Here is a 26,759-nt window from a genome sequence, read left to right as displayed (position 1 = left end):
TTATTGTGGACAGCCTAAGGCACACCTGTGAAATAATCATGCTGTCCAATCAGCATCTTGATTTGCCACACCTGTGAGGTGGGATGGATTATCTCAACGAAGGAGAAATGCTCACTAACAGATTTAGACACATTTGTGAATATTTAAGGGAAATGGCCTTATGTGTATGTAGAAAACGTTTTAGATCTTTGAGTCCAACTCACAAAAAATGGAAGCAAAAACAAGAGTTGCGTTTATATTTTTGTTCAGTATGTGTGTGAGTGTGTGTGTGTGTGTGTGTGTGTGTATGTGTATATATATATATATATATATATATATATATATATATATATATATATATATATATATATATATATATATATATATATATATAGTAGGGATGTAACGATATCTATATCTCACGGTTCGGTTTTATTACGGTATGATAATTATTGGGATATTGCAGGAAAGCTCATGGTACGCAGCAAGCAGAATCATAGTATTGCAGGAAGGTTCATCGTACAGGTTGGGCAAAAAGGCGAAAGCAGGAGAACCGTAAAACTTTAAATCTTTTTCTGACTGCTCTTGTTCTTGACTCTTGCCAAGTCCTTCTCAGTAGGTTTTAGTCGTTTCTGTTGGTTTTCCTACAGGTTTTTCTGAAAAAGACAACTTCAAATCATTCACATCTATCCCCGTCCGATTGTTTACACTCTACCTCCAAAACAATATTATTGCTACAGCAATAATATATCCACACAATAAAACTGTCCAATGGAAAAGTCTGTTCAATAATTTAACAGTATTTACTGTATTTTTATTTGTTTTATTTTTAACATTAGAAATTGGATACTGCCTACTAACAGTGATTTCTCTGCTTAAGTCCAAAAATTCAAGTGACGTCATACACGCATGAAGGCTTAAGAGTGTTTTGCCCTTTTCTTCTGTTTCTTTTCCTCCGCTTAGTGACATTGTAGGATGATTTATTTTTCTGAGCAGCTGTAATATGTTTTCATTTCAAATGTGGACATTTAATTTGAAGAGAGAGAAGTATGTCAGATTTAGTTTTGCATTGATATCTGTATATCTATGAGTTGGACCCGTTTCATTATTTCATTTTTTATGTATTGGCACACGTGGGCCAGTCAGCCAATTAGTGTATTTTTGACGTACTCACATAGTCACATGGGTTACACATCCAATCAGATGCATTTATACTCTTAATGAGGAAGTACAGCACTGTAGTCTGGCTCTAGCAGCCTGGCTAAGCGGTGAGGCTGCGTATAACCGGCCCAAAACAGAATTTTTAACACGCCTCATTATTTAATACCGAGACAAGACCAGAATGATATCGAGGCACCTTTAATTTTGCGATATTGCAAAGTATGCAAGTATATACTTGAGGGGTGTACATACTCAACATACACACAAGAGGCTGACACAGGAGTGTATGTTGACTTGCGCTCCCAGTCCCACGGGGATGTCCTACTCCCTCCCAATCACGAGTGTTTAAAAAATGTTTTTTTTGCCCAATCCCGTTTTACTCCCATTCCCACAGAGATTGATTCAAATCCCGAGTGAGCAATGTTTACGTCAATGTTCAGGGGAAATGTTTGAATATCCATTTGATAAAAGTTAAAATAAAATATAACTGCATGTTTTTCCACTCCCTTCATGGTTTCCACTCCCGTCAACTCCCATCTCATGGTTTTGACTGTCAATTCCTGGTGACTTTATCACAATTCCGGCTCCCAATGACCTTTGCTTCTGCCCAATTACCTGATTGATAGTGAAGTTCACTCCCGCGGGACCCACAGGACCCGGTGGGATTCCTGAAAAATGTCAGTCTCTAATACATGCATGCTCGCACAATAATAGTGGATGTGCATGTTCAATTGCTCTTAAGTACACGATTGTGACACACTGTTGGTCTGCTTCTATCCATTTAGCCTGGATTGCCTTGCGATCTCATGCATATTGCTTGTTTCATACATGCTAGCATGTATGAAATGCACATGCAGCGCACGTCCCATCAAATAGTTCTGCCTGTTTTCCTGAGAAGTTAAGCTTCAGACTGGAAATTCCCAGCTTTCCTTGGAACGTAATCAGTTGCTGTAGGAAATTTGTTTTTTCACAAGTAAACAATTGATGTGTTCCTCTGTACTGTTCATCTCAGTTCTAATGTAGAGGCAACTCCGTCTCTCAGTCAGCGAGCATGTTGCCCTGTTGATGAGCTTCGGCAGCTAGTTGATGTGAGTAAAAACATACAATGGGTCAGTGACATGATCAGTGGCCTCAGAGGATTAGTGTAAGCCACACTCTTTAAAGCCCTCCACAAACACACGTACTGTAATGGTGCATGTGTGTTTTTAAGCTTTGAATTAATGCTTTCCATGTTGCCGCTCAGGCTCTGCTACAGACCCACGATGTGGTAGCCCATGAGGTCTACAGTGACGAGGCGCTTAGAGTGACCCCCCCGCCCACGTCCCCTTACTTGAACGGAGACTCACCAGACAGCAGCAACGGAGACATGGACCTGGAGAACGTTACCAGAGTCCGTCTGGTCCAGTTCCAGAAGAACACCGATGAGGCCATGGTGCATTCACACTCTCATGTGAAAGGAAAACATTTGTAAAAATTACAGACACATACATGGACTCTTGCTATAACCTTTGTCCTATAGTTACCTCAGTCACTCAGTAAAACTTTCTCAGACCTGCTGTTTGTATTTCACAGGGCATTACGCTGAAAATGAACGAGCTCAACCATTGCATTGTGGCCCGGATCATGCATGGTGGAATGATTCATCGGCAAGGTCAGCTCCCTTTTTATTTTATATGCTCATTTTATGTCATGTGAATGACCAAAATTTTTCCTCCTCACCTTCAGGGACCCTGCATGTAGGAGATGAAATCAGAGAGATTAATGGTATCAGTGTTGCCAATCAAACAGTGGAACAGCTCCAAAAAATGCTTGTGAGTTAACAACAGAGTTACATTGTGCTATGGGTCAGGTCAATAGCATAGCATGAACTTTTTCCACTCCAATCATGTCAAACCTATTTCTGCATCCATGCTTTCAAGTGTTTGTCATCCACAGAGGGAGATGAGGGGAAGCATCACGTTCAAGATAGTACCGAGTTACCGGTCCCAGTCCAAGTCTTGTGAGGTACAAAACCTGGTTTACTTACTACATGTCTGTGTATGAAGGTGAAAGAGAAGAAAGCATGACAAACTGTGTGTTGCAGAAGGAGTCACCAGATTTGTCTCAACATTTGGCTGCTAATGGTCATGCAAGTGTCACCAGCTCCATCCAGGTGAGTAGAAAAGCATTGTAGTTCGAGGACCTTGAAAGCAATAAATACACGTAATGCATACATACATACATACATACATACATACATATATATATATATATATATATATATACATATATATATATATATATATATATATAAAACAGTAAGTAGTATTGTTGTCAATATTTACAAGGCTATATTGGTTACCCAATAGGATCTGCCAGCAACAATTCCGCCCAAAGCTCGTCAGGTGAGTTTTACAGCAAACTTCCAATAGTCTTCCTCTTTGCTTCTGCAAGAACTGTTAACTGTTCCAAATCAGTGTCATCCAGATCTGCATGTATCTGTTTATTACCCATTACATCACTACATTTGTTTAGTGTCCGTCTTGGACTCGGACATTTAACCTTAGCTCAACTCTGCTAAAGGCTTCATTGAACATTTCAATACCACGCTTGGCTTTAAGCAGGGATGGGCAACTGAGGAGGGCCACAATATTTCGTCAGTGCTACCAGGGGGCTACATAGGCCTTCCTAATCTTCTGTCTGACAAAAATGCCATTTTAAATATGGTCAAAATATCTGCATATGTCTGTTTTTTATTGAACCAATGTACATCCGTTTTTTTAATAAATTTCATCCTTAAATGCATGGATAAAATATCCACTCTTCAGCAACAAAGGGTTTGAAGCACTCAAAAAATAACCACATACTGATTCCCCCCTCCCCAAGTGCAAAGGCTCGCTTTCGTAAAAAATACCATTTAAAGATGGCACAAACCTGCTGAACAGGGAACTAACATTCAGTGCAAGAACTCATTTTGTGCATTCTTTCCACAAAAATCCTCTCACTCAAAATGATAATGTTATACTATGTTAGTCCTGCATGTCATTCAAAATGCGCACATTATTAGGCCTACTCACTTTGCAGTATAAGGCAGTATAACACTTAGCTTTGTTGAAGGATCCCTGGTGCGTCTACTGTTCTGCCGCTTGTCCAGGCCACCATACGAGTTTGCAACACTATTAACGGTGTTCAATATGTCCGTGTTTTTGGAGGACACAAGTTTTAGTAACTCCTCATGAACCTTAAACAAACTGTCAATGGTTCTTTTGAAGAAAATAACCTCTTGTTTGTATACTTTTAATTTGAGAGCTTGGCAGGTCCAGTATACTTCTCGCATTAACTTTGGTTCCCAGCATGCATTGCGCTAGTCAGTGCTGATTTATTTTTTTTTGCTTGTAATAAAGGACATTAATCTTTATTGTTCGTGTTTATATTAGCCACAGTTAATTTAATCTGTCGTAATCAACTGTCGACTTACACTTATTTTGCACTTTGCCTGAAACCATTACTGTGAGTTGTATACGATATAATAACCTCTCAGTTAGTTCCTTTGAATGCAAAGATAAGATGAGCTTAGCATTACGTGGCATTATACCAACTATATACAGTAGGTACGGAAAGTATTCAGACCCCTCAAATTTTTCACTGTTATATTGCAGCCATTTGCTAAAATCATTTATTATAAGTTCATGTTTTTCCTCATTAATGTACACACAGCATCCCATATTGACAGAAAAAAACGGAATTGTTGAAATTTTTGCAGATTTATTAAAAAGGAAAAACTGAAATATCACACAGCTGTAAGTATTCAGACTCTTTGCTGTGACACTCATATTTAACTCGGGTGCTGTCCATTTCTTCCGATCATCCTTGATGGTTCTACACTTTCATCTACATCTTAATTCGAGTCCAGCTGTGTTTGATTATGCTGATATGATTTGATTAGGAAAGCCACACACCTGTATATATAAGACCTTACAGCTCACAGTGCATGTCAGACCAAATGAGAATCATGAGGTCAAAGGAACTGCCAGAAGAGCTCTGAGACAGAATTGTGGCAAGGCACAGATCTGGCCAAGGTTACAAAACATTGCTGCTGCGCTTAAGGTTCCTAAGAGCACAGTGGCCTCCATTATCCTTAAATGGAAGACGTTTGGGACAACCAGAACCCTTCCAAGAGCTGGCCGTCCAGCCAAACTGGACAATTGGGGGAGAAGAGCCTTGGTGAGAGAGGTAAAAAAGAACCCAAAGATCACTGTGGCTGAGCTCCAGAGATGCAGTCGGGAGATGGGAGAAAGTTCTAGAACGTCAACCACCACTGCAGCCCTCCACCAGTCGGGGCTTTATGGCATAGTAGCCCAACGGAAGCCTCTCCTCAGTGCAAGGCACATGAAAGCCCGCATGGAGTTTGATAACAAAAAAAAACCTGAAGGACTCCAAAATGGTGAGAAATAAGATTCTCTGGTCTGATGAGACCAAGATAGAACTTTTTGGCCTTAATTCTAAGCGACATGTGTGGAGAAAACCAGGCACTGCTCATCACCTGTCCAATGCAGTCCCAACAGTGAAGCATGGTGGTGGCAGCATCATGCTGTTGGGGGTGTTTTTCAGCTGCAGGGACAGGACGACAAATGCAGCCAAGTACAGGGATATTCTGGACGAAAACCTTCTCCAGGTTTACGTTCCATCAAGACAATGACCCTAAGCACACAGCTAAAATAACGAGCAAAGGGTCTGAATACTTATGGCTGTGTGATGTTTCAGTTTTTCTTTTTGAATAAATCTGCAAAAATTTCAACAATTCAGTTTTTTTCTGTCAATATGGGGTGCTGTGTGTACATTGAGGGAAAACTTTAATTATTTTAGCAAATGGCTGCAATATAACAAAGAGTAAAAAATTCAAAGGGGCCTGAATACTTTCTGTACCCACTCTAAGATGCTAGTGAGCTCTTCTTGGTAATTGCGTGACAAAACCTCCTTCCCGAGGTAAAAGAGCTTATGTTTGTCTTGTATGACTCATCAGTGCCACAAAACAATCATGGCTGACATCTCCTAGCAAATTAGGTACATAAGCTTGCCTTTAACCTTGTTGAACATAAACTGCTTCCTATTCTTGATGATATTCCTGATGGAGAAGACCTGGTGGAAGCGCTACTAATGCTGAATGGTGCTATTACAATACAGTACTGATCAGTTGTAGAAGAAACACATTTTTGTTGCCGACCACATCATATTGTGGTTTCCCTTGGAGGGCCGTTATGACTGTGAACCCATAAAAAATTTTATGATTGCATTATTATCGTTACATATACACTACAAATTAATCAGAATCATCTTTATTTGCCAAGTATGTCCAAAGAACACACAAGGAATTTGTCTCCGGTAGTTGGAGCCGCTCTAGTACGACAACAGACAGTCAATTGACAGAGAACACTTTTGAGACATAAAGACATTGACAAAAAAAAAAAAAAAAAAACAGTCACTGTGCAGTAAAGGGTTGCTAGTTATCTGGTAATGTCGGTACTTTTTTTTTTTTGACAATTGTGCAAAAAGATGCAGTCCTCTAGCACTTTGAGCAGTTCGAATGACTAATATTGCAATAGTCCGGTGCAATGACCATTGTGCAAAGGGCGCCGAGACTTCAAGGAGTGTATGCGGTTTAAAGTGACGATTAGTGCGTCACATGGATAACTTGTTTTGAAATCAGAACCCAGTAAACAGCTTTTTGGACAACTATTCAATTTATTTCAAAAGCAACATGGGTAAGAAAAAGGCTTGAAATATTTCATTCTCAACGGTATTAAAAGTGAAGACATTTTGCAATTTTTGGTATTTTAGAACTATGAAGTGGACACACGTTTGGTATTTGGTTTCCCAGGCCACATAAAAAGATGTGACGGGCCTCTGGGTCTTGAGTATGACACCTGTGTAGTAGATGAAACATGTTTATAATCAGGGATGTACATAATTGGTGCGCAAATCCACTGAAAATATTAAATGTGCACGCGATTCAATTGTATCAATGCGCTTTTGCGTACCACCAAGCATTTTCTTTTTCCTTTTTTTTTTTTTTAATTTATGGGAGCACAGCGGTAGACGGTAATGTTGTCATTCACAAACAACTCGTTCAAACGAACCAATCTTTTGAATGAACTTACTGAATCACTTAATGAACTGATTCGTTCCTTTCTCAGTTTAGTTGAGCTAAGCTGCGAGCCTGTGGCCCACCGTCTCCACTCACGGGCAGCAATGGTGGCTGAGTGCGCGCAGGCACCAACGACGAGTTGCTGCACAGCTGCTACAACGGTCCATCAAAATGTCTTTACGTGAAACCGGACCGTGGTGCAAAAAAAGTTTATGGAACGCTACGTGAGTGAACTGCGCCTAATCAGCTGATCGCGCGCTCACATATTGCAAGTCAGGGGCGGTGCTAGCTTGAATGGGGCCCTGTGCGAGACTCCTTGATGTAATAAGTAACGGATAGTACGCATGTCTAAACGGGCCTAAGTTCATCCAGTGAATTGGATGGGTGATGAAAGAATGGGTCATGAAAACAATTAGCACCAAGCAAGTTGGTGCTCATTTGAGAACCAGAGCAAAATTATTGTTTACCTCTGTTTATAATCCTTCCCCCGCCCACCCCCCAAAAGAATTATCTATCTGTCTATCTATCCATCTATCCATCTATCCATCCATCCATCCATCCATCCATCCATCCACACACACACTCAAATTAATTGAGACAGGGTGCAGATCCCATGCGGCCTGTGGGCTGCCAGTTGCCCATCACTGGCTTGAAGTAATGACACCTAATAAACAAACAAGAGTTTTCCCCGTCACAACTTTGCGTGTAAAACTCAATGTTCACGAGCTACATGATTAACTTCATGCTCAAAGGTGACACACATATATACAGTAACTGATGGCATATGGACAAATGCACGTCAGATTCAGCCTACATATATGAGTCCCTCAATGCACCCTCTTGTTTGTGCCCCACAACGTATTCTACTGCATGATTTATGTGTAAGTGTGTGATGCTCTCAACTCCATAGATCTCCAGACCTGCTATCCAGGACAAATTGTCCATCAAGGTAAGATGTCTATGAGAGGAAGCACGTAGAAGTAGATCCCGACTCACCCCATCCCTGCCTCAAAGCACTGCCCTTAGCATAATGATACTGATAATGATTTTGCTTCCAACTAGCAGTTACCGTTAGATAGTACAACACATTCCATCTACAGTTCTGTTTCCTTTGCTACCTTCAATCTTAGGTTAACCTGTGCTGGCTTTGCATTTGTATGATGTTGTTGATTTAGTAGCCACTCCATTTTCATAAGGGCAGTTGAAACAATTATAGTCTTTCTTGTAGTCTCCCATGATGCAATGAACAAAGGTCGTATCTGACTGTTCCGCCCCTGCAGATCTATGTTCGTGCTCAGTTTGAGTATGACCCGGCAAAAGATGACCTCATACCTTGTAAGGAAGCAGGAATTCGTTTCAGGGTGGGTGACATCATTCAGATTATCTCCAAGGATGACCACAATTGGTGGCAGGGAAAGCTAGAGAATACCAAGAATGGCACAGCAGGCCTCATCCCTTCCCCAGAGCTGCAGGAGTGGTAAGTGACAAAATGATCACTCAAGGTCACCATCACACTTCCCAGGTTTGCCTTTACGGTGATATGCAAGCATTGCGTCACACTTCATGTGGTGTTCACAGGCGTGTGGCATGTATAGCCATGGAGAAGACCAAACAGGAACAGCAAGCCAGTTGCACGTGGTTTGGCAAAAAGAAGAAACAGTATAAAGACAAGTACTTGGCCAAGCACAATGCAGGTAACACACATGCACTCATGTCACAGAATATTGTACACTTATAGTTATATAGTATACTGTTCACAAGAAACACCAAAGGCTCAGTACCCATTAGAAGGTGATGTTCTAGCTGCTGTACTTGAGCCATTTTCATGAGTCTGGGTCTTTTTACAATCAAAAGCCAGAATCAGCTTTATTGGCCAAGTATCTTACAAGACACACAAGTTGGACTTGCAGCCACTATGACAAAATAAACATTTAGGACATAAAAACACAAGTATGGAGAATCATTGAGCAATGAAAGTATACCACAAGTGTGATGATGCTGATATAGTGGCATTGTGCAATGATGCAGAGTCCTCCAGCAATGTATTCATTGCACAGCATTGTGCACTAATTAATATCTGGACTGTCATGATCCTGGTGTTACACTTTGAAATGTCTTTTGTCAAGTCCAGTGTGGCATGTTGCTTCTTGCCTCAGAGACCTTCACCTCTGTCAGTGTTATTCTTGACTAACCGATGGACATATCCACTTTGGATACAACATTTTTGTCTCCTTTTATTTGAATGTGTATTTTATTAACCTTTGCGCTCCCACCCTCTGCCCATGTTTCATGCTGTCTCATACCCAATGACTCTGCTGCATGTAAGTAACTTCAGACAGCTGGCATCCAGCTTCTGTGTTTTCTTCCTCGTCGTCCCTGTGTGTGTTTGACCTTTGAATGCAAATACCTATTTTTGTCAGTGTAAGACAAATACTGTAGTAAGATCCTTATCATAGCATTGTTTAGATTGTGTTGTTATTCTCTGGCCCAGATTAGAAGTAACAAAAAGTCTCTGCATTACTTTTAGGAATACTTTAAGAGCCAGTGTTTCTCCTCTATTTTGACAGTGTTTGACCAACTAGACCTGGTGACATATGAGGAAGTGGTCAAGCTGCCTTCCTTCAAGAGGAAAACACTGGTTTTGCTTGGTAAATGAAGTCTACCTTTAAGCTTCCATTAATGATGATGATGATGAAGCTGTCGTTTCACACACCTGTATTTCCATTCAGGTGCGCACGGAGTAGGCAGGAGGCACATCAAGAACACGCTTATCACGAAACATCCGGATCGCTTTGCCTACCCCATCCCTCGTAAGAAATACACGTGCATACATACCATCACGCACTTTCATACAATAATGCGACTAAGTTTTTCTCTTGCCTAACTTTCAAATTTGAAGCTGAACCTTTTTTCCCCCCTTTTGTCTTCCTCAGACACAACTCGGCCTGCGAAGAAAGATGAGGAAAATGGAAAGAACTACTACTTTGTGTCTCATGACCAGATGATGCAGGACATCAGCAACAATGACTACCTGGAATATGGCAGCCATGAAGATGCCATGTACGGAACCAGGCTGGAAACTATTAGGCAGATCCACGCTCAGGGCATGATCTCCATTCTGGATGTTGAGCCACAGGTAAAGTAAACCACATGTGTGAACAGCAGCAAATGACCCTCAGAATTCAGTCAGCTCCAGGAGGCTGTTTGACCTTTGATTTGTTGAGATTGTAAGTAAATTTTCCAATGAGAAATTATGGAAATATCTGTATAATCTAATGTAATTATAATTTTTATTATAATACAGTATCTCACAAAAGTAAAGTAGTCGTGTACAGCTTGTATAAAAGTCTACATTTACTGTCCCCTCAAAATAACTCAACACGCAGTCATAAATGGCAAAACCGCTGGCAGCAAAAGTGATTATACCACTAAGTGAAAATATACAAATTGGGCCCAGTTAGCCATTTTCCCTTCCCGATGTCATAAGACTGATTCATGTTGTAAAGTCTCAGGATTGAATGGGAAGTTTGTGTGATAATTTTGAGTTATCACTCTCCTACTGGTCACTGGAAGTTCAATATGGCCCCCTGGTGGCAAACAACTCTCTGAGGAGCTGAAAAAAAAAACATATATATTGTTGCATTATGTAAAGATGACCTAGTCTATAGGAAGATTGCCATCACCCTTAAATTGTGCCGCAGCACGGTGGCAAAGACGAGACAGCGGTTTAACAGGGCAGGTTCCAGTCAGAACAGCCATCACCATGGTCAACCAAAGAGGTTGAGCGCACATGCTGAGCGTCATAGCCAGAGGTTTTCTTTGGAAAATAGAAATGAGCGCTGCCAGCAATGCCACAGAGGTGCCGAACCCACTGGTGCCACAAACTGTGGTCACAAATTCTAACGAAACCTAGTTTAACGTAAGAAGTATTCTTCTCTTTTGTTGCCAAATGTGCACTAGTTAAAAATGTAATTGAAGATCCTCTGTGATAGGAAGAGGTACATGTATCCTTTTGCAGGCTTGTTGCCGCCTTCTCAGTCAGCTACTATGTGAAAGGGTATTTTTTATGTACATTTATTTTACTCATTATAATCCCTCAAGGGAAAATTTTACTCATACTTGAATGTATACTTTGTGATGTTCGAATGTCTGCGAGGTTATTTAAAAAAATACAACTGTGTAAGCTCAGTGGACAATATATTGTTTCCTCAGAAAAAGGAATAAAGTCTCCATCAACCCAGCATTCAGTGTTTATTTAATATCATACCATTAATTATGAACAGATTAGTGAATGAATCGCACAAGATCATGGTGTTTATTTCATTGATCATTCCCATCATGACACCAAAGGTCTCATCAAATAGTGCTGTCGTTGAAATGACCATCAAGGTTTTTGGCGAGCAGTAGCGAGTGCACATGAAGCCTCGAGAAGGCTCACTTACTCCTTCCCGTCACAGTACAGTCTGTCTGTAGGTTGAGTTGTGCGCCCTCTCACGCCCGGTCATCCTGTAAGTCCTCCTGCGTTGTCTCACGACCATTCCAGTTTTTCCAGTTCGGTGTCCAGCTCCCTGAATCATAATGTAAATGCAGATTCAGAATAATATGGTAGCTATTGTTTTCACGGCTTGTTTTTGTGCCGTGGCCGTAAACATGCTCTGTTCTGCTTTGAGTCCACATTTGTTGTTCTTAGAAAGCCTTGGCAGACCGTGAAAAAAGTGTCAGACCTTGATCACAATGTGAGAAAAGTAAGGGATCCCATCAAGGTATGCGGTAGAGCGAAGGTAGAGCGCGGGCCGAAGCGTAGTGCATGTTTGAGACTCAGCAGCCCCGTTGCATACAGTATACTGTGATGGATCATGAGAAAACAAGACTTGAATGCACAAATTCAAGTGAGTTATACATGAGCGACCAAGTATGCGCACAAGCACGGTTTAAACAAATAATGTTGTAAGTCTCAATTTTTGGCATCTACATCCAACAAGAAATCCTGGGAATTATAGGCAAATGGTAAAAGGCAAAAGAAACTATACAGACTTGTGACGAAGTGTTTCTCTTTGCCTCCCTCATTTTAGGCACTAAAGATTCTCAGAACCGCAGAGTTTGCTCCCTATGTTGTCTTCATCGCAGCTCCCACTATCACGCCAGGCCTCACGGAGGTACAGTGACCGGCTTCCATGTGGCTGCCCTTGCACTCACTTATTGGTGTTTGTGTGTTTGCGTGTTTTTGTATGTGCGCTGACTCCATTCATACAAAACCAGTCAGTATCCTTAAAAGGCCAGTGTTGTCCTTTTCTCAATGCATTTCTCACCTCCCCTCTTTGCTTTAAGTACATTTGTCTTTTCTTTGGCATGCCTTTTTTCCATTTGCAATGGAGGTTCCCAAGTGGTGTCGCAAGCTGCCTGTAAGTATTAAGTGCTCATCTTGTGCGTGTTTGACACTCAAGGCTGTGTAGCGTCAAATCCCAAGATCCCTTTTGAGTGTGTGTTTAGTCAGCAGCACATCTGTCAAGCTCCTCACTGCATGGAGGCAGACTGCCATCTCCTACTCTTGACGTCATTACTACCGGCATGTGTGAATTTGTTCGTATTTTTGTTAGGATGACTCCCTGCAGCGGCTCCAGAAAGAGTCGGAGATGCTGCAGCAGACGTACACGCACTACTTTGACCAGACCATCATCAACAACGAGATAGACGACACCCTGCGCCTGTTAGAAGAGGCTGTGGAGCTGGCGTGCAACACCCCTCAGTGGGTCCCAGTGTCCTGGGTGTACTGACAGGATGACAGCAGAAGCTCATCTCACTGAAGCATCCACAGCTCCTCCTGAACAGATGTGCGACGTTGGTGCAATCACCTGGAAAGTCATCTGATCAAAATCCTGTGTTGTGTAGATGAAGTTACAATAGGGCGAGAAATAACTGTGCCACCTCATGAGGACTACACTCTGGCCCTTTTTGTGTTTCATTGGCCTTGAAGGCCTTAATGTGTACATATATACATGATCTATCTGCAATGATATCAATGCTAAAAAATGTTAGGTGAATATAGTTCTGTGCTTACATAGTTGACGGCTGCGTGGGGTGTGTGTTCTATATTTTGTACATTTCTTTTCAACGTAATGGATGACTGATAACACTGACAAGGCAATAGAAAGCAAGCCCTTAAGCAAGTGTGCATGGGTGGGTCCTCAAAGGCACTCGATGTGGAACCCATGTGCCCAAACCAGTTGAACTTTGAAGCACATCAGAAGCTGCCACAGTGTGCACAAGTCAGTCGCTGGACACCAAACTTAACAAAAAGCACAGGAAACTTGGCAGTTTCGTTCTCCAGCCTCTTATTTATTCCACCGTTTTGTCAACTCGCCTCTTGTATCCCGTGTCCCTCCCCAACCTATGATCGTCTTTGTTTACATCGGAATTTGCACAAAAAAGACAATGATCATCTTGTCGGCTCACACATTTTGGTGCGCGAGTAGCCTGCTCCTCCCCGCACGGAGCGCAGTCTGTGATCCTGTAGGTACATCCAGCACTCAAGTGGAAGAAAAAAAAAATGAAGTAAAATTTAAATGTACTGCCTTAATGAGGCATGGGGAAGAAGTTTGTAACATCTATGCACACCCCCAGTTTCCCTTGGGCAGACTGCCAGGGCCATTGTTTTACTCTATTGTATTACTACTAATGTGCTAGAGGAGGGTCAAACTTCATGTAGGTTGGACGTCTCAGATGTTAGAGCCGATGTTTTGGAACTTAACATTTGTGTTTATATATATATATAAAAAAAAAAAAAAAATACAAGTATTCTTGTTTTGAGGGTGAGTAAACGAGTAAAAATTTTGTGTAAATGTTTCAATGGTATGTCATTTGCGTGACCTACAGAGAGCCAGTGTTTAATAATGTTGAAAAGATGCTCTGTGTGTAACATGTTGACGCTTTACCAGAAGTAGCACAGCGCTTCCCCGTCACACACACGTGACGTCATCATGATTATTTTCGAGAGTACAGTTGCTTTTGTGCCTCTTCGTGTTCTCATTTTAAGTCGTGTGTAAATGACTTCTGTAAATGTCAAAGCAGCTCTTGTGTATGACGTTTTTTTGTTATTTCATTTTGTAAAGAAAAAAAATATATCTATACACTAGCTTGACTTGAATGTGTGACAGCAAGGTTACCTGACATCGTAGTGGGTTGGACTGTTTTGCTGTCCATGTTGATGCAGGGAAAGAAATGAGATGGATGAAGGCTTTCTGAGGGGACGAGTGCAACGACACATGATCAAAATTGCACCGTTGAAGGTCATCCACGCTCCTATTGCCAGAGGGGTGAACCATTTGCAGGGTCCAGGGGGTATTGCACGGTATTGTAAGTGGTGATTCTTGCCTGTAAAGGGCAATTTTTCAGTTACAGGTGTTGCTTTTGACATGTACACAAACGTACACCATGGCTCTTAAAATGCAATGGCAACACTTGTCAAATGCGAGATCACTTCGAGGTTCGTATTTTCATGTAATCCCTTTGCAACTTTTAATGGCACCGAGAAGCCTAGGCGGAAACTCGCAATTATGAAAGAAAGTATCCATTTTGTGATTGGCCAGTTTAACCGAGGAAATCACCGTCAGTGCAATGAGGAGAAAATGCACGAGAATCAGCAGAAACCGAAATCAAGGACTGACTAAAATCGTGTACAATGGGACTAACGATGATAATAATGACAATATATATATTTTTTAAAAGTTCCAAAATCTTTGAACTTTGTCCGTGAGCGCGGTTTTTTTGATTTTTAAGCAGGAATGTAGAATTTCAAACGTACCCGTTCCCATAATACCCAAATCTGACAAGTCACAAATTAATCAAGCATAACAGTAGACCACAAAACCAACTCGCCCTCCCCCAATAAATACAACATAACTAACTGTATTTGACATCTTAATGGGCATGTTCGTTGCAGGTTTTTTTGTTGTCTTTTATATACAGTACATTCTAAAAGTAATGAACAATTATCTTTTAGCAGTTAAAAAAAAATCTCTTACATGGCTTCTAATGGTGTATAAACACATATAGAAACATAAAAATGGTATTGGTAATGACCAAAGCTACTAATTGAAGTTTTGATCGAATACATTTGTTTAGCGTTGTCATGCATATTTATGAATAAATTGAATGTTACTTAGTTGCGCACAGACCTCCGCCAAGGCTGAACGTAAAGGAAAAGAAAACTCGTGAAGCATTGTTCATTTGCAGGCTGCGTGCATCAAGGGGGATGTTATATAAATACAGTATAGCAATAATGGGGTTCAGCTGACATAATTGTGAGGAGTTTAATAAAATCACAAATGTCACATTACTCAACGTGCGCGAACAAAAACAAATCTATGTATTGTAAAAAAAACAAATGAAAGTTTTCAAGTGAGTACACCTATGCGTCTAGCAAATCGGATGTTTTTTTTTTTTTAAACAAACGTTAAGGTTGAATAATCGTATGTAAAACTGATTGGTTGTTAACAAACGTTAAGGTTGAATAATCGTATGTAAAACTGATTGGTTGTTCACAGAGGAATTAAGAAAAATCTTTTCATTTTTGTTTGTTTCGCAATGGGGAAATGACGCACAAGTGACACCCCCCTCGCCCCCAACCCATATGCACGTGCTTGATCGAATATCATATACCTTGTATTTATTTACTCGACAGACGTTTACTGCGCTTCGACCAAAAGTCCACCAGATGGCAGAGTTACTCTTTTCTATTACCTCCCGCCAACAATAACATCACTTAATTGCTTTGCGAAGAATGCACATATGAACGAACCAGCGGTAGAAAGGATGTCAGTTCAATTTTAGTATGGTCACAGATTCAACATTTTGACTGGTTTCTCTCCCTTTTTGTTGTAGCTATTTTTGTACTTAAGTTTGCAGCCCTATGGGGGGCACAAGCCAGAGCAAACTAGGCCGGTCCCAAGCCCGGCTAAAGGCAGAGGCTTGTGTGAGGAAGGGCATCCGGCTTAAAACTTTGCCAAATAAATATGAGCGTTCATCCAAAGAATTCCATACCGGATCGGTCGTGGCCCGGGTTAACAACGTCGCCCACCGGCGGCGTCACCCTGCAGGGCGCCGGTGGAAATTCAGCTAGTGTGGGTGGAAAGCGGGTTCTTCGGCAGAAAGAGAAGAGGAAGGCACGGATCTTAGAATTGAATGTTGAGACTATGATAGGAAAATCTCAAGAGTGGGTTGACATGATGATTAGGAGAAAGGTTGATATATTGTGTGTCCAGGAGAGCAGGTGGAAAGGCAGCAAGGCTAGAAGTTTAGGGGCAGGCTTGAGATTATTTTACCATGGTCTAGATGGGAAGAGAAATGGAGTCTGGGTTATTTTAAAAGAAGAGTTAGCTAAGAATGTCTTGGAGGTCAAAAGAGTATCAGACCGAGTGATGAGGCTGAAACGTTCAATTGAGAGTGTTATTTATAATGTGATTAGTGTCTATGAATCAGAATCAGAATCATCTTTATTTGCCAAGTATGTCCAAAACACACAAGGAATTTGTCTCCGGTAGTTGAAGCCGCTCTAGTACAACAGGCAGTCAATTTACAGAACACTTTGGAGACATAAAGACATTGACAAAAAACAAGTGTGCAAAAAGATGCAGAGTCCTCGAGCACTTAGAGCAGTTCGAATGACTAATATTGCAATAGTCCGGTGCAATGACCATTGTGCAAAGGGCGCTGAGACTTCAAGGAGTGTATCCGACAATCCTTTCAGCAGTTTTGATTGTCCGTTGCAGTCGGAGTTTGTCCTTTTTTGTAGCAGCACCAAACCAGAAGAACACAGGACTGATTCGATGACCGCTGTGTAGAACGGCAGGCCGTGCTTTCTCAGAAGCCGCAGGAAGTACATCCTCTGCTGGGCCTTTTTGAGGACGGAGTTGATGTTGGTCGCCCACTTCAGGTCCTGAGAGACTGTAATTCCCAGGAACTTGAAGGTCTCGACAGTTGACAGGCAGCTGGACAGCGTGAGGGGCAGCTGTGGCGAAGGATGCCTCCTGAAGTCCACGATCATCTCTACAGTCTTGAGCGTGTTCAGCTCCAGGTTGTGTCGGCCGCACCACAGCTCCAGCCGCTCCGCTTCCTGTCGATATGCAGACTCGTCACCGTCCTTGATGAGGCCGATGACGGTGGTGTCATCTGCAAACTTCAGGAGCTTGACAGTCGGGTTCGCTGAGGTGCAGTCGTTCGTGTAGAGAGAGAAGAGCAGCGGAGAGAGGACACAACCTTGGGGCGCCCCAGTGCTGATGCTGCGTGTGGATGAGGTGGCCTCCCCCAGCCTGACCTGCTGTGTCCTGCCCGTCAGAAAGCTGTAAATCCACTGGCAGATGGCAGGTGAGACGCTGAGCTGGAGAAGCTTGGTTGAAAGGAGTTCAGGGATGATGGTGTTGAACGCTGAGCTGATGTCCACGAACAGGATCCTCGCGTAGGTCCCTGCACTGTCGAAGTGTTCTAGGATGAAGTGCAGTCCCATGTTGACTGCATCATCCGCAGACCTGTTCGCTTGGTAGGCAAACTGCAGGGGGTCCAGCAGGGGACCTGTGACACTCTTGAGGTGGTCCAGCACGAGACGTTCAAAGGACTTCATGACCACAGATGTCAAAGCGACAGGCCTGTAGTCATTCAGACCAGAGATTGCAGGTTTCTTGGGGACTGGAATGATGGTGGAGCGTTTGAAACAGGATGGAACTTCGCACATTTCCAAAGATCTGTTGAAGATCTGAGTGAAGACTGGAGCGAGCTGGTCCGCGCAGACTTTGAGGCAGGATGGGGACACATGGTCCGGTCCTGCCGCTTTGTTAATCTTCTGTTGTTTGAAGATGCGTCTCGCATCCTGTTCATGGATGGTTAACGCAGAAGTCAGAGGTGTGGTTGTGGTCGCGGGTGCGGCCGGGTGGGTGTGTGGAGTGAAACTGTCCTTTTCAAATCTGCAATAGAAGGTATTCAAGTCGTTGGCTATTGTGCTATTGTTCTCAGCTTGGGGGGATCGTCGCTTGTAATTAGTCAGCGATTGGAATGCATGCCAGACTAATTTTGAGTCTTTGACTGTTTTCACTGTAGGCTTCGCACATTTAAATTCTTGCCTGTACGTCGGTATTAAGTGAATTAAGCAGTGATCAGACGAGCCCAGGGCTGCACGAGGTATAGCAGTGGTCTAAAGTATTATTTTCCCTGGTAGGACAGTCGATGTGCTGCTTGTATTTAGGGAGTTCGTGGTTGAGTTTAGCTTTGTTAAAAGTCCCAGAGAATAATGAGGGGTGAGTCCGGGTGTTTTTTTCCAATTTCGTTGACTTGTTCGGCGAGCGTTAGCAATGCGGCGTTCGTGTTAGCTTGAGGCGTAATATAGACTCCAGCCAGTATGAACGATGCAAACTCACGTGGCGAGTAGAATGGTTTACAGTTCAAAAACAGCGACTCCAAATACGGGCTGCGGTGTGTGCTGAGCACCGTGACGTCCGTACACCATTTTTCGTTGATATGGATCCCGCCGCCCTTTGTTTCCCCCGATGATTCCATGTCGCGGTCCGCTCGATGAATGTTGAAGCCGGGAAGCATGACGGCGCCATCGGGTACGGCGTCGCAAAGCCAGGTCTCCGTGAAGCACATGGCCGCGGAACGTCCGAAGTCTTTACTGGTCTTTAACAGAAGATGAAGCTCGTCCATTTTGTTGGGTAGGGAGCGTACATTCGCGAGGTGGATCGACGGGAACGCCAATCTGTGTCCTCTCTTGCGGAGTTTCACCTGAATGCCGGCTCGTTTCCCTCTCTGGCGCCGCTTCAGTCTCCATGCGCCGAAAACCGCGGACGCCGCTCCGGTGAGTAACTCGGGGGAAAAAACTGAGCGGATCTTCGAGAGTTGGTGACAGAAAGTCCGGAGTAGCCTCCTTGATGGTTAGCAGGTCTCCCCTTGTGTAAGTGAGTCGTGTAAGGTCTCCAAAGACGGACGAAAAACACAAAAACAAAGACAATACTAGAGAGAGCGTTACCGAGGCGACCACACTGGTAGGCGCCATCTTGGTTGAAGGTGTTATGTATAATGTGATTAGTGTCTATGCCCCACCGGTAGGATGTGACCTCGAGGTGAAAGAGAAATTCTGGAAGGAGCTAGACGAAGTAGTTCTGAGCATCCCAGACAGAGAGAGAGTCCTGATTGGTGCAGATTGTAACGGACATGTTGGTGAAGGTAATGGGGGCGATGAAGAAGTGATGGGTAAGTACGGCAACCACGAAAGGAACTTGGAGGGACAGATGGTGGTAGATTTTGCAAAAAGGATGCAAATGGCTGTAGTGAACACTTTTTTTCCCAGAAGAGACACGAACATAGGGTGACCTACAAGAGCGGAGGTAGAAGCACGCAGGTGGATTACATTTTGTGCAGACGATGTAATCTGAAGGAGGTTACCGACTGTAAAGTTGTGGTAAGGGAGAGTGTGGCCAGACAGCATAGGATGGTGTTGTGTAAAATGACTCTGGTGGTGAGGAGGAAGATTAGGAAGACAAAGGCAGAGCAGAGAACCATGTGGTGGAAGCTGAGACAGGAAGAGTGTTGTGACGTGAGACAGGCTCTTGGTGGACAGGAGGAGCGTCCAGAAGACTGGACTACTCCAGCCAAGGTGATCAGAGAGACAGGCAGGTGAGTACTTGGTGTATCTTCTGGTAGGAAAGGGGGGAAGGAAACTTGGTGGTGGAACCTCAAAGTACAGGAAATCATACAATGAAAGAAGTTAACTAACAAGAAGTGGGACACTGAGAGGACCGAGGAGAGGAGACAAGAAGTGACACAACAATACGGAAGAGATTGGGCAAAATGGCATCCATGGCATTCCAAGTTCCAAGGCGAAAACCACTGCTGACCAAAAATAACATAAAGGCTTGTCTTACTTTTTCAAAAAAAAAAAATCTGAATGATTCCCAAGGCATTTGGGAGAATATTATATGAACTGACAAGATGAAAGCTGAGCTTTTTGGAAGGTGTGTGTCTCGTTACATGTGGCGTAAATGAAACACAGTATTTCTGAAAAAGAACATCATACCAACAGTCAAACGTGGTGGTAGTGTGATGGTCTTGGGATGCTTGTAGCTCCTTCAGGACTTGGTCAACTAGCTGTGATTGATGGAACCATGAATTATGCTCTTTAACAGAAATCATAATGGAGAATGTTCAGCCATCAGTTTCGGACGTCAAGCTGAAGCGCACTTCGGTTCTGCAACAGGATAACATGATCCAAAACACACCAGCAAAGCAACTTCTGAATGGCTTAAAAGAAGAAAATGAAGGTTTTGGAGTGGCCTCGTCAAGGCCCAGATTTGAATCCAATTGAAATGCAGTGACATGACCTTAAAAAGGCAGTTCATGCTCAAAACCCCTACATTTTTTGCTGAATTCAAACAAGGAAGAGTGAGCCAAAATATCTCCACAGAGATGTGAAAGACTAATTGCCAATTCTAGAAAACGCTTGATTTCAGTTGTTGCTGCTGAGGATGAGTTATTAGGTTTAGGGGGGGATTTACCTTTTCACACAGGGCCAGGTAACTGAATTATTTTTTTCCTTGGTCAACGAAATCACCATTTAAAAACAGCATCTTAAGTTCACTTGGGTTATATTTCTTTGATGTTTCCATTTGATGATCTTAAACATTAAAGTGGGGAAACCATGAAAAAAATTTGTGACATTTTCACAGCACTGAACATGGGCGCGCGCGCACACACACACACACACACACACACACACACAGTGTTCATGAGCGCATTTGACTAGTGTTTATAAGAGCCTCAGTAGTTTGTGTGTGTGAGAGCATTTGAATAGTAAGTGTGAGAACTAATCCTGAATAATGTCCCTAACGGCCCCTCATACGCACACATGCACATACACACACGTGACCCAGACTGTTTGACTTTAAATGTGTTTTATTAATAGCATTATCTCTTTGCATGAACATTACAGAGACATGATACAAAATAACCCAGAAACAGAAGAGACCGTTGGCTCTCCGCTGTAGTGAAAGTGCCTGCAATTAATTCTGTGCTATATTATATATTTGTTACTCATCTTCATCACAGCCATCGTCACCACAAATATTCACCGTGATACAAAAATTGCCAGCCAACATGTATTGGTTGGTGTAATGGGACCTCTAAGCTCCTCCTGAATGACTACTGCTTAGTGACGCCCTGGGGGGATTATTATGGCTCGATTGTCTTCATTTAAATCTTCATCTTTGTATTTTTACAAATGGAGAGTCACACGGACACTCCTCCGCTCATGCCCCATAAGGTTCGGCGTCAAACGTTTTCCTCGTAAAAACACAACCACGCGCCCTTTCGGGAACACTTGAGTCTCAGAAAACTGATGTCAGAAACAAATCAAGACTGCAACAAGATTGCACGTTACCGATTTGATATGTGAGCGAGTGTTTTATTTTGTTGACAACATGCCACAAGCTTGGAGTGAAGGGAACATTTCATGTTGTCGTTCACTTGTATTTCCACATACTGTACTTTCTTCTTCTTTAGTGTTTAATATTAGCTTTCTAAAAAATAATTTTAAAAACCTTACACCCGAATGCATCCTCTCAAATGGTACAACTGTGATTTCAAGATGCTTTGAGATAACTTAGTAAAAATGTATTTAATTGAGTTCTATTTCTTCAGTTTGACATCTTTACCGTGATAGAAACTCCACAGTACATATAAACAAAGTATAAACAAATTCATTTATTAGTCAGGAGTCGGATGGATCTCTTCCTTAGTTTTTAATATTAGAAAGACATTTTTGATCATTCTATGCTTTCAACCTTGTGGGAACAGTTTGAGGAAGGCCCCTGATATTCCACCGTAACTGTTCCCCAGTGCCTAAAGCAGCTTTGATGAGTTTGGTCTGGAAGAACTTGAATCCTGACCTCAACCCATCAATCCATTTTCTCAAAAAAAAACCTCCTACAGTTTATAGAAAGCCTTCACTGAAGAGTGGAAGGTGTTATAGCTGCAAAAGGAGAAATAACTCAATATTTTCTTCCATCACCACATCCTGGCGATGTATTTATTTAGTTAATATGGCAATATTATGGCTCTCGTGCCGGAGTCTACTGGTTCCCATAGCGATTTATGCTTCTGTTGCCATGGGTTCAAACAAACAAAAAAGCAAAGTTGCGGTCACAACACAGATCCATTCCCGCTTTTCACACACAAAAAAACTTGTACCAAAAAAAAAAAAACAACAACAAAAAACACACATCATCATCCATCCTGAGTTCGGAGACCAAAGCCCTAATGTTTGCACTACTGTATACGTAACTGACATCTGTCCTGCTGGAGAAATGGAATGGTGCTCGAATAGCAGAGCAATCGTATAGGCAACGAATGATGGCTTAGCCCTGTTCCAACTGAAGAAACCGCATGGAGCAAATGCTTTGGATGATGATGTGGCTTCTCCTTTCCTCTGTCTCCTCATCGCCAACGGCATTGTTGCATCAAGTGTTACAACTCGCCTTTTTAATGACGCAAATCCGTATTGGTGCAAAAGTCTTAGGCCTTCACTAGCGTTGTTGTTTTAATTACTTTCTTCCTCAACAGTCATTTTGACACAGTAAAACAGTAAATGGTCTAAAATATACAGTTAACACAAGAGACATCTGACTGATGGTTAGTACATGGGTCAAGAAAAGAAACTGTCAGATTTTGGTGAGCTCCCATTTTCAATGTCTGAGTCAATATTTCAATCATTCCCAAGAATTGTAACATACTTCAGAATGACTTTTGTCTGCCCTTGGCAGAGATCTGCACTCTTCTGAGGTACATTGGCTGCTAAAACAACACAGCGTAAGGTGGCCTAAGACTTTCGACCTGTAATTTACTCTTTGCTATGCAAGACTTTACTATGTGTGAATTCCCCATCAGAGGGTGTCATCTAACACTCTACATGACAAAACTCTGCTCTACTCTTAAAGTCCTTCTGTCACACGCTGTTACAAAAATAGACCCTTTTCATAAAACAATACACAATTTAGATTTTCTGTGATAGAATCATTTGTTAAGGTAAATAAATCTGTGTTATCGCAAAGAAAACAGCGAAGTAAGCCTTTAGCACCGTATTTCTCAGGTACCACTGCCATCCATTATTGGGGTTGGGGACTCCTGAGTTTGTTGTCATTTACAGGGTTGGAGCAGCTGACACTTTGCTCTCGGAGATCCAGTCCACCACTGACAATCACCCACGCCCCTTTATCGATCTACACACTAACTTCTGTGATTTCACAAGCCATTGCTTCAGAAAAGTGAGCAAACAAACAAAAAAAAGTCCCAAAAGATGACAGAGAGAATGTCATCAACAAAAAGAAATGCTACAAAGTACAAACACTATGTACATGACCCTGTATTCCAGCATTTTCCCAGCCATATTAGCCAGTGTTGGCTTAAGTTACGTGACAGTTTTTACAGGCATGGCGCAAAACGGTTGTTCTTATTTTCCATTTGTTGTTCAATGTGACAAAACAATCAGCCCATCATTGGTTCTTTCCATTTTCAATGGGCAATCAAAAATTGAAAAACAAAAACGAATTATTTTCTCATTTGTTTTTAATGTAATCACAAAAGAAAAAAAAAATACTTCAGTACTATGTACACTATGTCCTATTTTTTATTAATTCAACTCAAGGTTCAGATTACAAATACAAAATTGCCCCTCGATTGATTGGGTGGGGTCCTCAGCGTCCGCAGCAATTACAGGACACTTCTGTCAGTCATTGTGTATGTAAAATGGTGTCAATTCACTTGCATGTGTCCTCTTTCACTGGGTGTGGGGCCACTCACTTATTGCGACAAATACCTCATGAATATGCGAATTGCTTGTGTATCCCCTCGCTCGTACTCTCGTCCTATAGACTTTTACAATTTACATAGTCAATCCCAACACACTGAAATTGTACAGCCAGGTTCACGGCCCTTGTCCTGTTCGAGCTCGTCCTGTCCTTCCCTCACAGGTTGTAGCACCACAGCCCCATGCAACACTCATATTTAATATTTCATTGTCGTAGATAATGTAATGACTTACTCTTCTCATCCTGTTTACAATTAGTACTTTGTCTTTTTTTTGTCTTTGTTTCTCTCTCGCCTCTAGAAACTTTGTTCTGTTCGTCTCTGATTCTCAATAAACTTCAATTCTAATACTAACAAACCACAGTGGAAGCTTAAAAACTCCACTGTGACACAGTAAAACTGTTCCGGCATAAAAGGGACAGAGATCCTCCATTCTGCTTCACCTAACACCCGAACAGGACAAAAAAAAAATTTGAAAAATTTAATTGCGACAGGGTGGAGTTTGATGTGAATATTTAATTGGCTGTGTTCAAGTGACCTGCAAAATTGGTAATGAGCATTAGAAAAGCTATGTTAGCTTGATAGCTGCCACTGGTGCCACATTCAATCTGGACCGTGACCACGAGCCATCAAGCGATCCGTCAGCCATATTATATCGAGGACAAATGTGTTGGAAATGTTATTGCTTTTGGCTTCATGCATTAGTTCTGACACGGAAGATACTGTTTGCTTTTGTTGTAGGCAGAACCAGTTTGTGAACGCTTGGTTTATTGCGCCATGCTGTACTGTGCTGTATGTGATGTGGGCGAATCACTGCCTGCATACAGTTCAGTTGTATTTAACTTTTAAGTTCAATGCCTTTGCATTTAATCTTTAAGAACAGTTTATTTAGGTACAATTTTATTTAACATTCGTGTGCAATACATTTAATTTGAATAATTAATTAATTATTGAATTACTGATTTTTTTTCATTTACCTATATTTAAGCACAGTGATGGGCAAACTCCATAATGTTATAATGTACAGGACTTACAATCCTATTAAGTATACTTTTTTAGGAATAAAACCTCTGTTCTGTTGTAGATGAACACTTGGGCCTACTACATTACTCTATGTTAATGTTAGCCATGATGGTGGCACTTGGAGAGCTAAGTATTTTTTTAGGTCGTGAGAACCACTGCTCTAAACACTCAAAACACAATTGGCTCTGTTATGATATGGCTGATCATTTGATGAATTGTGTTTGTGGACCTGACTGATAACTATCTTTATTGAGGCTCGTTACAAAACTTCCGGGTCATGTAAATCCCACAAGTTCAATTCAATTCAATGAAGTTTTTTTTCAAACTGATTTGGGCCTGAAATTGAAACGTGAAAATTCTGGCATTTTTTTCATTTTTGTTGTTTTTGTTTTAGATTAAAAAACAAAGAACAAAATAATGAGTCACGCTTTAATTATTATTATTTTTTTTTTTTTGCATTTCAATGACCAATTGAAAATGGAAAGAACAAATTATAAATGCGCTACAAAACCAATCCAACCCCGTCTCCTGGATTAGTATGTCCTGTGTAGCGGCGAGGGGTGTGTGTCACCAAATGACACTGGATATACTGGTCTCTCGGGGCAGAAGTGGCAGCATGGCATTATTGCCGTGGCCTTCCTCTAAACTCTGCTGCCGCGGCGACTTGGACTGTGGCCGCTGTCCGTTCAGGAGTGTCATGGGGATGTTGCAGTACGTGTGCTGGTTTCTGCTGGAGGACAGGTGCGGGAGAGTGCCCCTTGGTGCCATCTCATAGTCATAACTACGGTAGTAGTGTTTCTGTCTCATCTGGGTGTGGTACGAATTGTGAAAGTTGGAGCGCAAGTCCGGGTGTGCAGTCGCCATGGCGGTGGAGGTGGCGGTCGCCATGGACATGGCCGATACCGCCTGGAGCTCACCGAAAGGCCCTTGCTCGCTCACATCCAGTACTTGCTCGTGGGAGATGCTCAGGGGCTCAGTGCGCTTGAAGGGCATCTCGTAGATAAGCTGCTTCCAGAACTTGGAGTCGAGGTTGTTGCTGGCCGAGCCGCGCCACTTGATGACTGTCAACGTTTTAATGGTGTGTTTAAGGGCCTCTACTTCCTGGTAGTTCATGATGCCGCGCAGCTCGGCGCACTCAATGAGGATGACCTTGATCTCGCCTGTCACCAGCATATTGCGCAGACGCGTCTCCAGCTCAAAGATGCTCCAGCCCCTCCGCACCACGTAGCTGGGCGTCAAAACGATAATGAGGCGCTTGCTCTGGTCCACGCAGCGTGCAACATCCTCGATGTAAGCTACAAGCACATGCACAAAAACACACACAATCCCTTTATGTAAGCCAGAGTTGTATTGGAAATGCTAATTGCATGAGTCATTTTTGTTGGCATTTTAAGAACCTGAATTTTTAAAGAGTCTGAAATGGCTTTTGGGGACGCAAATAAAATCCCATTGTTTAGACCCAGTATGAGAGGATTTTTGCGCATCATTACACATCCAAACGTAGCAGAAGGCTACGGGGCTCAATTGGTTGCCCGACAATAAACCTAAAACACTTAAGACAAGCAAGATAACAGGGGCACCTCTGTCAGCACGTCTACTAAACATTATGGATGTAAAGTTTGATTCAGGT

General features: G+C 42.2%; 2 protein-coding genes across 18 annotated transcripts in view; one reads left to right on the top strand and one right to left on the bottom strand.

Annotated features, from left to right (window-relative positions):
* LOC133410396 (peripheral plasma membrane protein CASK) overlaps nucleotides 1-14,373 on the top strand; it is an 80,018-nt gene extending 65,645 nt beyond the window's left edge. For 3 of the 9 annotated variants that reach the window (XM_061691551.1, XM_061691540.1, XM_061691531.1), the window contains 15 exons: nucleotides 2,384-2,572; nucleotides 2,713-2,791; nucleotides 2,866-2,951; nucleotides 3,076-3,144; nucleotides 3,224-3,292; nucleotides 3,489-3,524; nucleotides 8,175-8,213; nucleotides 8,545-8,741; nucleotides 8,843-8,958; nucleotides 9,832-9,912; nucleotides 9,994-10,074; nucleotides 10,198-10,400; nucleotides 12,337-12,420; nucleotides 12,640-12,666; nucleotides 12,862-14,373. In XM_061691551.1, the coding sequence (XP_061547535.1) occupies nucleotides 2,384-2,572; nucleotides 2,713-2,791; nucleotides 2,866-2,951; nucleotides 3,076-3,144; nucleotides 3,224-3,292; nucleotides 3,489-3,524; nucleotides 8,175-8,213; nucleotides 8,545-8,741; nucleotides 8,843-8,958; nucleotides 9,832-9,912; nucleotides 9,994-10,074; nucleotides 10,198-10,400; nucleotides 12,337-12,420; nucleotides 12,640-12,666; nucleotides 12,862-13,038 (1,533 nt within the window). In that variant the 3' untranslated portion in view covers nucleotides 13,039-14,373. The remainder of the gene's footprint in view (nucleotides 1-2,383; nucleotides 2,573-2,712; nucleotides 2,792-2,865; nucleotides 2,952-3,075; nucleotides 3,145-3,223; nucleotides 3,293-3,488; nucleotides 3,525-8,174; nucleotides 8,214-8,544; nucleotides 8,742-8,842; nucleotides 8,959-9,831; nucleotides 9,913-9,993; nucleotides 10,075-10,197; nucleotides 10,401-12,336; nucleotides 12,421-12,639; nucleotides 12,667-12,861) is intronic. The other 6 variants (XM_061691568.1, XM_061691560.1, XM_061691595.1 and 3 more) reach the window with 4 other exon arrangements.
* A 6,827-nt stretch (nucleotides 14,374-21,200) lies between these two features.
* The window catches only part of LOC133410360 (interleukin-1 receptor accessory protein-like 1), a 234,255-nt gene continuing 228,696 nt past the window's right edge, over nucleotides 21,201-26,759 (bottom strand). For all 9 annotated transcript variants that reach the window (XM_061691474.1, XM_061691457.1, XM_061691448.1 and 6 more), the window contains one exon: nucleotides 21,201-26,424. In XM_061691474.1, the coding sequence (XP_061547458.1) occupies nucleotides 25,697-26,424 (728 nt within the window). In that variant the 3' untranslated portion in view covers nucleotides 21,201-25,696. The remainder of the gene's footprint in view (nucleotides 26,425-26,759) is intronic.

The sequence above is a fragment of the Phycodurus eques genome, chromosome 1 (assembly GCF_024500275.1).
Source record: "Phycodurus eques isolate BA_2022a chromosome 1, UOR_Pequ_1.1, whole genome shotgun sequence".
NCBI lineage: Eukaryota > Metazoa > Chordata > Actinopteri > Syngnathiformes > Syngnathidae > Phycodurus > Phycodurus eques.
This window is presented reverse-complemented; position numbering and strand designations above follow the sequence as displayed.